The 17,270-nt window shown below is 34.7% G+C and overlaps 1 protein-coding gene across 1 annotated transcript; it reads left to right on the top strand.

The window, feature by feature from the left end:
- Positions 1-5,921: 5,921 nt before the first annotated feature.
- Positions 5,922-13,769, top strand: LOC124157832 (post-GPI attachment to proteins factor 2-like). Its single transcript, XM_046532867.1, has 4 exons — positions 5,922-6,299; positions 7,835-8,081; positions 8,167-8,382; positions 9,920-13,769. The coding sequence occupies exons 1-4, from the start codon at positions 6,114-6,116 to the stop codon at positions 10,045-10,047; spliced, it is 777 nt and encodes a 258-aa protein (XP_046388823.1). The 5' UTR covers positions 5,922-6,113; the 3' UTR covers positions 10,048-13,769.
- Positions 13,770-17,270: the final 3,501 nt, after the last annotated feature.

Below are 17,270 nucleotides of genomic sequence, written 5' to 3'. Positions count from 1 at the left end.
CTAACAATGCTGTATCGATTGGAGCCGTGATTGACACTGAGCCGCGATACAGACATAGCGATTAAATTCTCACGTCTGACATGAAAAATATCCTATCCTATCCTATGGTTAACTAACGGTGCAATACGCTTGGCCTTGGCTAAGTAAACAGCTCAGTGTATATTTGACGATTATCAAGATGAATGAAGAAGAAGGTCGATATTGATTATAGTTATTATTATTGATTGATATTGATAAAAGTTCATCTCGTTCAATTGCGAAATTAACGTAGTAACCCTTCAGCCGAGTCTGAAGGTAAATGTTACTTTAAGAAAAACAAATCAAAAATATATAAAGAATAAAAAAATATATTCAGTGCATCAAAAAATACTACCTGATGTCACCTGATGATGACGTCTAGCGTTGAAACCATGGTCGTGTAAATGTGTGAATAAATATTCATGTGAAAGCACAAAGTTTCTTGTTTTTCATTTTTCATAATGAATCGCTTTCACAAAGTTACGCCTCAAACCATCAATTTTAAAAGGAATCGAATCACTTCAAATGTGGGAGTAGCATATAACGATGGTGAATTATTACTAGCTATTCTAAGTAAATAACTAAATTGATAAAATATATTTTAATACATTATATGATCGTCAGGTAACTTGTGAGAGAGATATCAGTGGCATATCCAGAGGGAGGGAAATCGCCCCATCCACTCCACTGAGATAAAAACGCACTCTAGGATGTGTCGCATGCCTTTCGCTCCCTAATAATTCATTGCATTATCAAATATTGCCTCCCACGGTCATGAAATTTGGTCCGCTGTTGTCGCCTTTGATCCCTCGCTGACTCAGGGCCATACAAAATTCACAAATAGAGGGAATGCAAGGAGAATGGGGACGCAAATCAGGGGTCGTAATCAGTGGTGCCATGGTGTCGGAACGCGCCGGAACGCCTTTCCGGCACTGGTAAACAAAAGACATACAACACTTTTATCAATTTTTTTTCCTCAAAATTTCTAATATATACATTCGTAACCAAAAAAAATTTTGTCATAAAATTTAAATAATAATTTGTAATAAAAAATACAGAGAGTAATATTTCACTTCTTAAAAGTGAAGGAAGGTACGTTCCGGCACTGTTAATTTTTCGATGGCTTCACTGGTCTGAATGGAAAGGGAGGAAGCAGTGAAAACATAAATTATCCAAATCATGTAACAGGGAGGGGAATGGAAAGTAATTAGGATCTTAAATATATATTCGGTACTTATTCCCTTTGGCGTAATGGTCATCCTTAAATGTACTGATGGCAGATGCAGCGGAATTTAATGGACAACAAAAATTGAGCGGAGAGAGAATTTTGTGAGATATTTAGAACCGCAGGTATCTTTTATGGCTTTGGGTTTTGCGATGTGTTGGTCAAATGTACCACGGGTAAACTCAGCTGCCAGTGATTCTAAAAGCAATCCTCATGGTTTGAAGCCGGTGGAAAGACCTTATATATTATTGGTTAGGATGGAAAATTGAATAAAAATTGCATGAATAACCGTAATAAACTGAAATTTCTCTCTCAGTTGATAGAATTTTTTGGAAAGATGCATAATTAAAGCAAATAACTCAGATTGTCAAAATGAATTGATTGAGTAAAAACGTGATAATGCATTTTTTTGCATCGATCATTTTATTTATCTGCAATTCTGAATAATTTTTGATGTTATAAAATGATATATGTTAGAATTATGTACTGCTATTACACATAATACCTTGGTACCCGCGTACTGTTTTACGTTCATGGTTCGCGGCGGGCTGCGACTACCATGCCCGAGCGGGTGGCCCGCAATTTTTTTACCTATTTTTACCCTGACTTATAAATAAATAAGCAATATGTAAAAGATGTAACCGTGAATTTTTTCCCAAACTGTCGATTCTCCGAAATTCTGCTGAAATTTACTTTGCGTAGACCGAGTCTCCTCTCTTACGGTTTTGGGTCGGCCTTATCCCAAAAGCCAAACCTGCGGTTATGATTTAAAAAAAATCCTTGATCGGGTATGTTATGATGTGAATCTATACTTTTAAAGGGTTTCCAGAATCCTGTCTTTGAAAGAAAAAAACCCGGACGATACATATTGTTATTACATTGCTGATTGTATTTGACAGTAACCCCAAAATGATTAGCATGTTATAATATTTCCTGGAGTTTAGGTCAATGTACTTTATGAAAACAAGTTTTAGCAAACGTTTCGATTTACTTTAAATCAACATCAGGGCTCATAACTTTTTTCATATTTACAAAATAAAAATAAATATGTACAAAGAAAAAAATAAACTAAATAAAAGTTTAAAAAAGTGGTGTGATTCATCAAAACTACTAGGAGTGAAAAGAATGTTACATAAATTATACAGGAATTAGGCCTTCACCAACACCAGTTTTTTTTTAAATATGTACAAAGTTAAGAGCCCTGATGATGATTTAAAATAAATCGAAACGTTGGCTATAAGTTGTTTTCATAAAGTACATTGACCTAAACTCCAGGAAATATTATAACATGTATTAAACGATCATAAGAAGAGAAAGAAAACAATAATTATCTAAAATGATTAACTACATAATCAAAATTACAATATAAATTGAGTTGAGAGGATTATAATCTTCAGGTGTCCCCTATCCACGAGAATTGTCTACGTCACATTCAGCATAGCCATGGCCACCTATAATACAGGCCGGAACATGGAATTTTGGCAACGCTGTGCCGGGGTGCGATTGTGTTTGCTTAAGAGCATGGCGACTTATGCGTGAAGAGTGTCCGTGTGACCTAAGAAGCATTAAATCTCTTGTTAAAAAGGCAGAACTGGACTTATTTTGTGGATATCCCATTGGCTAAAGGTACGTACAATAGTTTAAAGATATTTTTTGGGAGCTGAAGGAGGAAAATCACGTTTATTACTTCAAAAGTATTGTGATCACATGCAGGCCGGCCATTAATGGAGGGGAATTGAGAGTGCAACAATACTGGTTTTAAATGGGGAAAAAGAATTATTTTTCTGTACTGTGTTTTGCCTTACGGCAAGTAAAATAGTTAAAAGATATTCTCAGTGTATTGTGAGTGGATATTCAGCAGTATTTCATCCAAAGCATTGCGTCTCTTGGCGGCCGGCCACGAAGGAACATTAAGAGAACACAAATGAAACGAAGTGTATTTGTCGGGTATTTAAATGCTGCGTTGTTTTTTATAATATTATTATTCTTGAGTTAACAGTGATTGCTATATTTGGTTGCCTTATGAATAACTATGTGTAGCTGTATCTATAATAACGTCGTATATTATTGAAGGAAGAATGGCTACTCATTAACTCGATTAATGTTTCTAGGTACTAATGTCATTCATATTTTCCAAACTAATCATGAATGCACTCCTTTTTTTCTGTAATCAGCGAAACTATTTTTATTCATGCAACTTTCCATTGTTTTCATTTAAGGTGCCCAAACGTTATCGTGTGCCATATTGCAGAAGCAACTACCTATCCACCAAGAACAAGGGGTATGTGACTGTGTTCCAGTTCACCAAAGATGAACGCAGTTGACAGAAGTGGCTGAAGAATATCCCTCGGAAGGATTGGAATCTTTCTTCAAGCGCAATAGTTTGCGTCAAGCATTTTGCTGAGCAGGATATCCTACACCGTGTAACTTACATGAATAAGAACGTTGAAGTGAAAAGTTAAGAGTTAGATCGCCTAAAGTTGTCCCCTGGTGCTACTCCCACAGTGTTTCAGGCCCTCTCCTCTTCTTAAAACTTCTTATTGTGATCAGTGAACCATGAAAATCTGTGAAAATAAGTAGATGAGTTGTACTTCTAAGAAATGAAATCAGGAAATATTGTATGAATCAGTGGAACAGGAAAAGACTGCTGATGAAATGATAATATTTATCATTATTTCCGAAATACATGCTAATTTGACATCTGGCCGCCTTCTACTACTGAAGGTACATTGGAAAATCAATTGCTACTAAGTGATACGGAATATATAAGTGGTATTTTGAACTAATTCATCTTTCCCTTGCAGGTAGAACTTCTTGTTGTGATCAATGAACTATGAAAACCTGTGAACATAAGTAGATGTAAATCTTGGAAATGAGATCAACAAATATTTTATGAATCGGTGGAACATGAAAGGACATTGATGAAATGTCAATATTTGTTCTCTTATCGATAAGGGCACCTTAATTGATAATTATCCGCCTTACAATATTCTAGGTATATTGAAAATCCAAGGGTACTGAGTGATATATCTATACGTGGTATTTTTGAACTAATCCATCTTTCTCTTGCAGGTAAAACTCATTATTGTGATCAGTGAAGCATGAAAATCTGTGGAAATAATTAAAGATGAAATGAACGAATATTGTATGAATTAGTGGAACATGAAAGAACTTCTGAGGAAATGACTATATAAGTTTTCATATTGAAAATACTTAGTAAATTGACGTCTAGCCGCCTTCCAATACAGTAGGTATATTGGAAAATCCATGAGTGCTGAGTGAAATTACATATATGTATGTAGTATTTAGAACAATATAATAATTTTCTCTGCAGCTAAAACTCCCTTTTGAGTGAACGTTTGTTAGTGAACCTTGAAAATTTGGCCATATAATCAATTATGAAGAACCTGTTGTGGCTACCATTATCGAGATTAATTCAATAATTTCCTCTCGTTTGTAAAATTTGATTTTCTTTTAATAAGTATTGAGTTAAATGTTAGTATAATGTTATTTGTTGAGATATTTTTCCAATTCGGAAGTCGTTAATATTTCATTATACTGATCTTGTTGTTAAGAAATATTAGATTGAATATATATTTATCTTCCTTGTGGCTTCATATTTTTTAAACGTTGTCCAATTTATATAATGCTAAGACTAGTTTTTTTTATATCACATAGTTTTCTAATTAGCCCTAACATTTGTACTGATCATTTTTTTCCATCAGGTAATGTGGTGCCTGTGAAACTGATAGCTGTTGCTGGTGACGGTTCATCGGTGAACTTCAAATGGCAAGATCTATGGAGGTTGTTTCCAGCTGAAATTGAAATTAAGAACCTGTGGCAGCTTTTATTTATTCCACTTTCTGGAGTAATATTTATGCTTTTATGGCCATGTCTTGTGACATTGTGAGGTTGTTTGACCTCTTCAATATGAAATGTTTACCGGAAAATGTATATATCTGATTTTTAGTTTAAATAAATGTTGTTGAACTTCATAAATTATTTTTCTCTCCTGAAATACCGCGACGAAAGGTGCTAGAAAATAACGAATTATGTACTTTTTAACATGTTAATTTTTTAGGTTATGCAGGGAGGTGAAATGATGTTTATTTAAAAGCCGCTCTTTATTTCTAAGTCAATAAATTTTATAGGGTGTTCTTCCATATTAACAACCAATGGGTTAAGTAGTAAACTTAAGGGTATTTCCTTCTTGGTCTGAACTTCTGGGACGTCGATCGCAGTACTTAAATATATTTCCGTGAATAATCTCTCGTATCCCTTGGCTTGTTATTAGTTCTCACGATTACTTTTAATAAATAGCTGTTAAAATACGAAATATAACTACTCGAATAACTCAACCCTACCGTAATTTTTAGCTTAACTTTAGGGAAGGTGAACGGAGGTCCAACCGTATTAACGTCAACAGCTGAGAGGCCGATCCACCGCACCCCAGGCGATGTGCAGAGTAGCACCCCTGACGTCACGTAAAGCGCTGTCGCCAAATTGCATGTTCCGGCCTGTATTATAGGTGGCCATGGCATAGCTCGTTATACTAGTTTGAATATGGCGCATTTTCATATTCTTTGCCACGTTCCTGTTCCCTTCCGGTGTGCCAACTTTTGAACGGTCGGAACGATATACATCGGCGATATCGGCACTCGATAGATCGACACTGACCGGTAGGTACCGGAATAATTGGAACTTCGGAATTTTGTTGTGACTGAGTGTGTCAGACTTTGATGAAGCATGGATTGTGCTCAAGGCTTTCTTTTTCCCAGTGATGACGGAAATAGCGCGACATACCCCTGCCAACGTTGACAAAGTGCGGAACAAAGAGCAAGAACCTATGTGTAACATTTGATGTTCCAGAATGGCTTCAGGGGTGGGATATCTCCCTCTTTTGCAGAAGGATATTGTTCGAAGAGAGTCTTATTTCAAATTGCCTTTTGGTAAACTGGCATGGATAACTGTTTCGTTGCCTTTATGCAGTTTTATATTTTGTGTTGTGTGGTCAATAGTTTATGACTTCGAAGAGTCCACCTTTACGCATTGTGCGGTATGTATCTTTAGATGCCCTATCTTTAACTGAGGTTACTTGTGGATTCTTAAAAATAATTGCTACATTAGTTTTCGTCCTTATTTAAAATGATATTTTTGTCTGGATTTTGAAATAAACTGAGCCACACCTTGCACATGTTTAGCAGTCGTGTGTTTTTCTGGTCCCTAATGTATCGAAGCGAAGTCCTCTTTAGACCAATGAGTTTTTCACATTATTTTGTCCAGCATCACTCTACATACTTTTTAGAGTGTGCGATATTTTGGTCAAAAGGATTGGAAAAATCATAAAATGGTCGAGGGTCAAGGATCAAGTTTGGCAGTGATGATTATTTTGTAGTCTCCGTGCATGATTAGCTATTTCTTTGTCTTATCATTCGCTATTTTCCACCGTTATGGTGATGCATAATAATGCAAAATAAGCCCTGTTTGTTGTGTGATGATTTCTTATGTGTGATTATGGAAACTGAACACTTATGTCTTATACTGTTCATGTGATAGCTATGCGTTTTCTAGACGTATTCTCGCATGTCGACCTATTTCATCCGTATAATGTTTGACGCAGCATTTCAATAAAATATTTTTCACTCAATTTAGTGCATATCTCCTAACTGTTTGCCTGAATTATAAACCGTAGAGTTAAGTATCTACTGTTGACCAATCGTGGACCAATATGCTAACCGAGAACCGTAGACTTTTATCGGTCATTGTTGGATTCAGAAATGTTTTATGGGGACCTGCTGTCTCCTGAATCTGAGCCCATAATAGAGGTCCACTGTATGTGATGTTTACGCGTAATAGTACGGCTAATAATAGAGCCTTTCTGTTTTATTTGGTTTAGTCAATGAGTAAAATGGTGCAGCACGTTTTCCTCTTTTTCATTTTCTGTAACTATGTCACTGTGACTCGCTACATCGGGTTTAAATTCGTTTTTGGTGACAGCTAAGAACAGTGTTGGTGAATGCCTAATTCCTGTATAATCTATCTAACATTCTGTTCACTCCTAGTAGTTTTGATGAATCACACAATTTTTCTTTGACTTTTATTTAGTTTACGGATTGAATCTGGTGGATAGCCATGATATAAATATTTATTATGTATCTGCTTAACTGAATTTATATGCCTGATTTTCAAGTAGGGGAAGGTATAATACTTTCAATTCACAAAGGGTTTAGTCAAAGATTGATTTTATACAGTATGTATATGTGTACAATACATATTTTTATTTAATTGCCATTTCACTCTATCAATCTTTTTTTTGCCTGGCAAGTATATAATAGCTGGTATTTGTAGTTTCTGGTACTTGCAGTTGCTTTTCATGATGACATAAATATTAATTTTCCCTTTTAAATCACCTTATGATTGTTTTACTTACATGCAACTATCCCTCCAACCAGAATGACTCTCTCCCTTTTTATTTCTTTTAAAGTCATATTTCTACTACTAAAAGTGCTTATGTTTGTCCGTAGTTAACTCTTGGTCTTGAGAGGCCTGGAGATATGTTGAATGCTTACAAAATTTTGTATTTTATTCTAGGTTCCTAACTTCCTTCCGTCCATTTCTGCTGCTATTGGGAGTTTTTATCCCCAGCGGTATGTGTGGAATTTAGCAATTGCCATGCATGCAGGCCCACGACTGATGGTAGCCTCTATGTACTATAAGTACTATTTGTCAATATTATCCTCTCGATGGCATTATGTTGCCAAAATTGCTTGTTGGCTTAATGTCATTGAAAATTTGGCTCTAATAGGCTTGACCTTTATATCGTCGGCTGATAACTATGGTATTTATTTGTTCCTATCATTGGTCTGTTTATTTTTTTCATGTGAAATTTTTGTGTCTAACTTAAATATTCTTTCTTATTGTAGCAATACATGAGAAGTGTTTTATAACTTTCATGGTCACATCTGAAGTGTACATGTCGCTCACATGCTATTTATTAAGGAGTGCTCGCAACATTCCTCCAAGTAATGTCGAGTCTTTATCATTGAGGATGAAATGGAAACTTGTGGCTGTTAATGTGATATCATTTCTTGCTGCAGCATATTTATTCGTGAGGCACAACATGTACTGTGAACCATGGGGTATGTTCTTCTAAGTAATGCTTCTTGCCATTAACTTTGGTATTTTTAGTACCTAATTTATTTTTCCTGAGGTTATAGTTTTTAACTAGTTGTTAAGCCTCCTTTATTGCATGGTGAGTTTGACTATTAAATTATTGCTATAAATTTTATCTGATGTGGAAAAAAACTTTCCGTTGAAATAGTATTTGGGTGCAAAAATTCAATCTTAGCTGTGTAATTTCTGCATATCAGAACACTTATGCTTTATGGTTTAAGCGTGCATCTTTTACATAAAAATCGCTGTTATCAGTTTTGAAAAGTGTGATCATATGAAAACAGGAGTGTAGTAGAGTTTCGTTCTGTAGCAATGCTTTTGACGTTACCTTCACTGTTATGGAATTTCTTTCGAGACAAAAAATGCATTAATTTTAATTATCTGAATAGCGTAGAATTTAAAAACCAAAATTTATTTTGATACATAATTATTATACTGATTTTCTTATCATTATTAATACCTTACCGCAAGACTATTATGCATATGTTATTCCATATCGCCAGTCTCTCTTTTTATTTTGAGTATGTATTAGCCCACATTTTCCTGTGAAATTTGGTCTCAGATCCACTACTAAAGCCTTAATAACACAGTTAATTTTTCATGTCCAAGTCACCTTGGGATTGAGTAATAAACAATTCAGGCCTGAATGTTAATATTTCGCACTGACATTTGCACATATTTCATATGGGGGCATCATTTCCTGACAGCCTAAGAAATTCATGATGTTCATTATTTTCGTAAAATGGTGGTAATTCTCTTTTTATTTGATGCTGTGATCTAATTGGCTGCAAGGTTTCAGATACATGTTGAGCGAGATTAAAACACAACTGTTATAATCATCATGTAAATGATGGAGGTGGAGCTTGTGCTCTCGATCTTTGATAATCAATTCCTGAATCTGTTCATGAATAATGATTGTGTGCTTCAGGCAAAGTATTGGCTGATATATTATTATATTATTAGCAATGGCATCATAGCCTAACCATTTCCAAATTCCACTCATAACATTTAGTTTCCAGCTTTTAACTTGAATATTAAAGTTTCGAATTTTGTCATTTAAGTACTTTGATATCCATGATTTTTTCTCAATGTGTGAATATTAAAGTTTCGAATTTTGTCATTAATGTACTTTGATACCCATGATTTTTTCTCAATGTGTGATAGTGTGTGTTTCATTCAATCATGAAGCTGAGTAATTTTTTCAATGAAATTAGGAAATAAAGAATTATTTAGCTGGCAAGTGAATTAAAACTTCCTTTATTGAAATTATTGTATTGGCAATCTGGTTTTCATTTTGATGGAGCCTTGCTAATAATTTTTATGATGGAATACTTCATCTGTGTTGTCTAAAATGAAGTAGTTTCAGTAATATTATCCTGTGGATGTAAAATATTATCCCCATTGCCAATTTCTGGTTTGAGTCCTATATTTATATATACATATATTGCACTATGTGTATTATCATCCATTTCTTTTTTTTTAATTTTTCTATTTCTTTTACAGTGTATTCGGCATTTGCATTTTGTGAGTACATTGTTGTCCTGACCAATATGGCATTTCACATGACAGCTTATTGGGACTTCCACGATCGTCACTTGCTCTTTCATCAGTATGGATTCACGTTAAGCTGATGCATCAGTAATGTTCAGGTTACAAAGAGAGTAAAGTGATCATTCCAAAATGAGGAGTGACATTCAACAACAGGTCACCAGGGTGTTTGCTGAACTCAGTATTTCAAAGAGAGAGATTTGTTATGCTAGCTATGGGGTATTTCTCATGTTGATGTTACGTTGTTGGCCCAGTATTGTTATGGCATCCGTGCTTAATTTTGCATTTTAGCACTGATTGAAAGATATTTTATTGTTGATTGTTGTGAATAGATGTTATTCTATGATTTTTCAAGGTTAGAGTGGAGTTCCAAGTCCCGAAAGCCTATTTGTCATGCTAAGAGAATTTATTCACCCAGATACAAAGCATTATGTGGTCTAGGTGTCACTTGTTCCTGTGTTAGAAGCCAATTCTAATGGCCATCAGTCCATTTTTATTGCCTCTTTGTAATTATTTCGTGTGTTCTCAGTCTTGTTTTACTTTCATACTTGACTGTTTAATTGGCCGAATCACAGTACGAAAAGTTGCTTCAGCATTCATGGTTGAAACCTAAGTGGTGTTTATCTATGAGTCATGCTTCAATACTTCTCTATCATGTTTTTTGTAATTACTTTTTCATGTGGGCACTCTTTCGTGTGAAGAAAGTTGAAGCATTGAGGCTCAGGTTATTGTGAAGGTTACTTGGTTTAAATTAGTGTTGATTTGCCTCTCAGAGTATAATGTATTGAAAACCATTCTTTTATATAGGTTGTTTTTCACCTCAGTTTTATCCCCTGTGATATTTTATTTTGATAAGTATTTTCATGTAATTATAGTTAAAATTATTTCATTATGATTAGAAGCTGTCAACATTTGTGCTGGGCAAGTAAGTTTGTTCACATGATTATGGATCAAAATATTTTATCATTTTTTTACTTGACATAATTTTATTTTACTTCAAAGAAATTGGGATAATGTGAAATAAATAGTGAATAAATCCTTATAGGTGACCATAGGCATAGCTACAAACATTTAATGGGGCTGTCACAGTATGAAATTGGAGTTCCAGGAATTTTAAGATTTGCATCATAAAGTGACATTTTGAAGTTATTCTGAGCCTTCAAATTCCCTTGTTGATTGCATATTTTGAATCAAAGTTTGAATAATTTTATTCTTTATATATCAACAGAATTTTGCATTTCCAACCTCCGAAACACATCTTCGTGTAATGCTTTCATTATTCCTTCTAATACACAATTGAGTCTGGTATTGCAATGCAGGCCTTTTGTATTCTCTTGCACCTCAAAATATTTTGGCACTCAACATTATCTCATGGAAATGTTACCCTTTTTATAGCCTGCTGACATTCATACAAAGCTTGTTATCTATGATGAGGCAGTTTTTTTTTCAGTTTAAAATCTCAAAAGTTGAAAGATTTTAAAATTTTGATTGCAGTGTCTTATCTGTTTTTCTTTTATTTTTGATTTTTAGTTATGTTGACTGATGGAGAGTGTATTTGTAACTGCTTCATTCATCAATCTTTAATGATAGTGTGTGATATTTTCCAAAGATTTTTATCCATATGAAAATTTTTCTCTCATATCTTTTTACTCCTTTTGCATTTTGCCCCGAAACAGTTGTGTTTTGGAACTGAAAATGGGGAGACCATTTTTCTCTTGTAGTTGGACTTTGGTTTAGGCATTTGAAAAGTAATTCAAAAAATTATGTGTGTGCATGTTATAAATGCTAAATATTTTTCCCCTGAATCAACATTTCAGTTTTTCTTTTTACTTTCAATTTACCAAACTTGGTAATAAAATCTTGGAACCAGATGGAGCTGATTTTCACCTTTAACGTAAAACCCATTAATGTATGATACAACGTGCTCAGAATTTTCTCGGTGAAATCCCTTTTTTCTTTTAAGTCGAACAGATTGAATTTTTATTTATATATTTGAGTGTACATATGTATTTTATTACTTTTAGTTTAAGCTGGTGACAATTTCCCGTAGTTGGTGTTACACAACCTGCACAGACCAGAAACCTCTCCTTTGAATATGTATGCCCTCTAAATGTAGTGACCAGCGCACCTTTCAAAAGAAGGTCTCTGTATGGTTGGTGTGGAGATAAAGAGGAGGCGTAAGGGAGGTATTGAGAGAGGCAGTCTGTAAGGATCGTAGGTGCCAGTATTGTTGAATTGAGTCTTACCTCACTTTCACGGACTACCATGGTTTGTTAGGTGTATTCTTGAAGTGCCTTGCACTCTATCCTGTTCTCCTCAATGAATGCGTGCATTCTGGATAATTTAGACAATAGAAGACTTGTTCAATCCTGAGAACAATGAGGTTGTGAGTACAACTTTTAAAATATGTTTGACTCTTTTTTCTCATAGTTTTGACAAGGATCAATTGATTTGACCATGCTCATATAGTTTCCCATGCCATGACATTATAGAGAATATTAACGAGCTTTCTAACCAAGTCTTCCAGTAGGTGACTGATAACATGATTGGAGTGTGCTATTGAAATTCACTTACGCTAGTTGTTATATCTGGTGACATTGATATGGAATGTACCTTCCTGCCGTTGAAATCTTAGTCATGGTTGTGTGTTTTAGTGCCATTTGTAAATACCTACTATTCAGTGCTTAATTATTTAGTAAACTGCCTGCACATACATTACAGTAATAGGCCAATTTATATGAAAAAAATCCTGTCTCAGGCAATTTTTCTATTTGGTTGTTGGGAAATCTAAGAGTTCGAGAAATTGGTCCATATTTAGATTTTCTTAAAGGCTACGAATATTTGGATAATATTTCATCCGGTCAACTTTCTCTGAAAGGCTATTGATGATCTTGTTGCAAACCCTCCCAAATTTGAAGAAAATTTAGTGTGATAATTCTGGCATTTTCCTATCTCAAATGCCATTAGTGATGGAATCCTATCCAAAAAGTCTCTCCTGCTTTTATGAAAATCAAAGGAAAATGGATGGGCACACATAATTTTTCAAATATATCTCCTGCTGTAGTTTCTATAGAGATTATTTAGTAAAGTCCTTCACTTGCATCCCATTTCTGGCAATCACTTTCATATTTTCCTTCTTTTGAATTTAAATATTCAGTCATTATTTGGTGGATATTTCCTTGGTTTACAGAGTTTATCTTTAATTTTTGTTTGAAAATGCTCTATGTCCCAGAATTTAACTTGACTCTTCTACCTCGGGTTATAATTTTTCCCCTTTTTTTTGCCTTTGGTGACTCTCCGTCCATTTCAAATATATACTTCTCCTGTACTCCATCATTATCGGATCATCTTTTATGATATTTCTTTACAACTTCTTTGTAATGTATTCCATCTTTTATTTTCTAATTCTTATTATATTCCTCTTTATTTGCTCTTATTTTCTTCTACTTAGTTTCTAGTTTCCCAAAATCTTCATGCTGTTCCATAACAGTTAAATTATGCAGGAATTTTTTTCTGCTGGACCAAAATACCCTCATCTTGTCTCTTACGCGTCGCGTCAAACAGTTTCATCAAGTCAGGGCCAGATTTTGCTACCATAGATTTTGCACTAATTGCTGTAATTTAGGGCATGCTTATTGTCTCAGCTAGATGAAGCACCATGCAAATATTGAAATGTCAGTTTGCGTTCAAAGTAGTAGAACTCTTCCATGATAAATGATAATGAACAAGGAAATAAAATTGTAGTTTTCATAATAGAAAAATGAATTGCCACATTTTACAGTTCAGTGAAACCCCTTATTTGCATTTTTCTCGGAAAACGTGAAGAGCTGGATAGTGAAAATTGAAGAGAAAGTCGGAAAGAGGCACTTATTTATATGTATGAGCTATATTCTGAGTTAATAGCTTGACAATGATGAAAGTAGTTGCCCTAACCAGTTATGAATACATGAATAATTTCTCTATCAAAAGATTTCATTAATCCTACTACCATCTTCCCCATATAGCATCTAAGTTTTCTGAGGCATATTAGGAGACATTATAATCTCATATGCATGTAAGCATCTGAGATGTTTATTTTTTTATTTTATTCTTAAACCACCGGATACAGCTCTTATTGGCCATTTTACACTGGGGTGTTCAACAAACGTAACAAGTAAACGTACACAAACGACCATGCCCTGGACCAGGGAAACCTACCCAGGTGGGACTCGAACCCACGACCTCTTGTTTGGCAGGCGAGAACGTTACCCCGCCGCCACCGAGGCCGGCAGATGGATATGAGATCATAATGTCTATGAGATATTTGATGCTATTTGGTTCAGTTATGCACCCCAAAATGGTCATTGAAGTTCCAGTTATTCCTATTACAGCATCACCTTGATGGAAAAATTTGGGATGCAAATGAGCGGGAAATATACACCACTATTCCAAAATAACATTAATTTTAATCAAAGTTACCCCACCTATTGCAGCATGTGTATGTATGTAATATGATGAACTTCGGTAGACTTGGCATGGGAAATCAGGAACGTGGACAGCTTAGTGGTCTGCAGAATGGCAGGTCTGTGTTTCGATTCTTGTTCGAGGGGAATTTTCTCATAGCAATTCATGTAAAAATTACGTCACCTATTTTCACAGTTTGCACACACCTTAATCCAAGAAAAAACCTGCATCAATGGTGTATTATTATTGTCTACCATTGATTGTACATTTCAATCATTTTTGGAGCCATATGCGTTTTTAAGCCATTTGGACTGAGTGGTGGATTTCTTTTGCCTATGAATAGCACATTTTCTATTGACTGATATGTGTATGCACTCATTTAAGATATTTAAAACTCCTATTTGTCGATTTCCACCTGCTTGCATAGGAAGTTTCTTGTGATAAATGCCTGCCTTCAACTAAATTGGACTTGCCATTTGCCTAGAAGCAGCAGCATTGGTTCGAGTCATAGGGAAAGAGGGTCACCAAACTCTGAAGAGGAATTAAAAATGGTTGAAGTGAAAGAATAGGTGAAACCCTAATTTGTTTTATTTGCATTATTGTTTGAATTTGATTTTTAGTGAAAGTATAAGTGATTGAACAAACTCATGGAGTTGCTTTTGATCCAAGTATGCTCTCATTGCTGTGGTTATTACCATCAGAGCAGATGATAAATTGTGATCATTGTTGTTTGCACCCATGTGCTTTCATTTAGTTCACTTCTGCTCAGTTAAGGGCTATTTGGAGGTACCATTATAGGTTAGTAATTGAAATTGTTTTGGAAGGGAGCCATGGAATCAGTTTTCTTTTTGCAAGCATGCTCATAGTTTTGTGGACGATAAGTGGAAGTTACTCTCTTATTCAATTTTTACTCGCTTTTATTTATTTGTTTACATTCAAAATGTATGAAATTATTCTCGGTAAATGAGACTGTACTTGCCATGATTGTTATCACTTGTGTATTATATTATTTACATACCTATTCAACTGATTTTTTCGGTTGTGTTCTAATTTGTATAAAAGAGGGAAGTTGTAGTGTGATTTGTTTGGGGAAATCACCGATTCAAAGAGGCAATTGGTGTTTCCAAACGAATGACCTGTGTGATGATTGTATCCTGCCAAAGTGAAATAACTTTAAAAAGTACAATAAAATTAATAAATATATTTAATTTGAAATCAAACTGTTGTATTTAATTCAGGGACCATATGCATGAAGGATGGAATGAATAAATAGACATTAGTATTGGTCGCGTTCAGCAGGCTCAACAGTTGTGGAGCCAGTGAGACCTTTTCTGCTGAATGCCCTAAGGTAGCTCACTAGTGTTACTGATCAGACACCATTTTTTCCATTGTGATGTGGAACATGTTGAAAGACAATATGGCTGTGCCCAGTAAGTCCTCTATTGCGGTCGTGGAAAGATATGTATTATATGGAGGAATGACGTGTAAAATACAGGATGCTGAAGACATATAAGTAAAACTGGCTTCAGGTTTGTCATCAGCTAATAAAAAGAATTAGTTACTTAAGAAGATCATTTGAAATATACTATCTAATAAAATGTTGTAGAGTCACAAATTTTCTCCAAGATTCTTTCTTTTCACGAACATTCTTAGAGTTAATTTTTTTCAATTATGAGAATCTTTTCCACTATGTATTTCTTTTGGTTTTATCAATCAGAGAATATTTTCTCGACTCTCCTTATGAAACAGGTGTGAATAGAAAGGTGTACCTCTTGCTTATGATTTTGAGGAAAGTCTTCATATCAAGTGACTTCATTGCATAATAGTGAGATTGGAACTTCTGCATTAAAAATTAAGAATATTTTTATATGAATGAAGCATATGCTATCACTATTCGCTATGTCTGTTTACTGGCTTATGTTATCTTATTTTGTTGGTAATTTCATCTCCGTTTATGGTGAGTTAGTTATTAGTAGAGTATCTGTATGTTATTTTAGTAAGTGTAGTATTAGGTAAGTACCTGAAGACTTGTGTGAATTTGTTAAATTGGAAATGCCATTTTTACAGATTCAGAATTATTTATTCAATATATGAAAAGAACTTCCTGGAAGTTCTGGTAGAGAATTCGGCCGGTGAGTATTTGATTCGTCTATTCATTTCTAGGCATCATTGCGAGAGGAAAGAGCCACTTAAGGCCCTAATTCGAATTTGGGTTGTAAATTACATTTTTGGAATCTTGATTCTACCTTCCCTGATTAATAGTCATTGTAGATCGTACTCATAGTTATGTTAGCTTCAGTAAAATTGTAAGCCAAATTTCACAGATTTATTGGAACCCCCAGTTGATGAGAGCAATTGTGAGACAACCGAAACCTTTGCCTGGAACCTTTCCCTTAGCAAACTCCAGCTCCATGAAAACCGGTAAGGAAGAAAAAATTAAGAAGAAATTTTTATGGAGAGAAATAGTTTTCGTGATTACAGAAAGGGCAAAATGTATCAGAAGATATTTTTAACTCAGAAATGAGGAACATGAAAAAAAAACATGCAGAGCAATAAAAAATAGTAAGCAAGTGGTAGTAGCAAGTAAGGCATCAACTGGAAGGGAGAGAATAACATGGGACCATTACGAAGCGACGAAAGAAATATTCACTGATGATAAAACATTTAATCCTTGATATACTATGTCATCTTTTCTGCCTGCTATTCCTGGCACAAATTCCCTGCTAGGACCTCCTAGTTCATCAAACTCTTCCCTGAAATGCACTTCTAGTGAATGTGTGGTCAAGTGACCGATCACTCCTCTACTGAATGCGACCATTAGTGAAAGATTTACAATTTTTCCTATCAAGCCATCTTAGTCGAT

Source organism: Ischnura elegans, chromosome 4 (assembly GCF_921293095.1).
Source record: "Ischnura elegans chromosome 4, ioIscEleg1.1, whole genome shotgun sequence".
Classification (NCBI taxonomy): Eukaryota; Metazoa; Arthropoda; class Insecta; order Odonata; family Coenagrionidae; genus Ischnura; species Ischnura elegans.
The sequence above is the reverse complement of the archived record's forward strand: the minus strand, read 5'-3'. Positions and strand labels throughout refer to the sequence as shown.

What these genes read in the sequence shown, in the direction of transcription:
- LOC124157832 (XM_046532867.1), top strand. Translation starts at nt 6,114, where the DNA reads ATGGCTTCAGGGGTGGGATATCTCCCTCTTTTGCAGAAGGATATTGTT. An exon ending in ATCGTCGGCTGATAACTATG is followed by an intron (nt 8,082 to 8,166) that starts GTATTTATTTGT and finishes TTCTTATTGTAG; the next exon opens with CAATACATGAGAAGTGTTTT. An exon ending in CATGTACTGTGAACCATGGG is followed by an intron (nt 8,383 to 9,919) that starts GTATGTTCTTCT and finishes TTTCTTTTACAG; the next exon opens with TGTATTCGGCATTTGCATTT.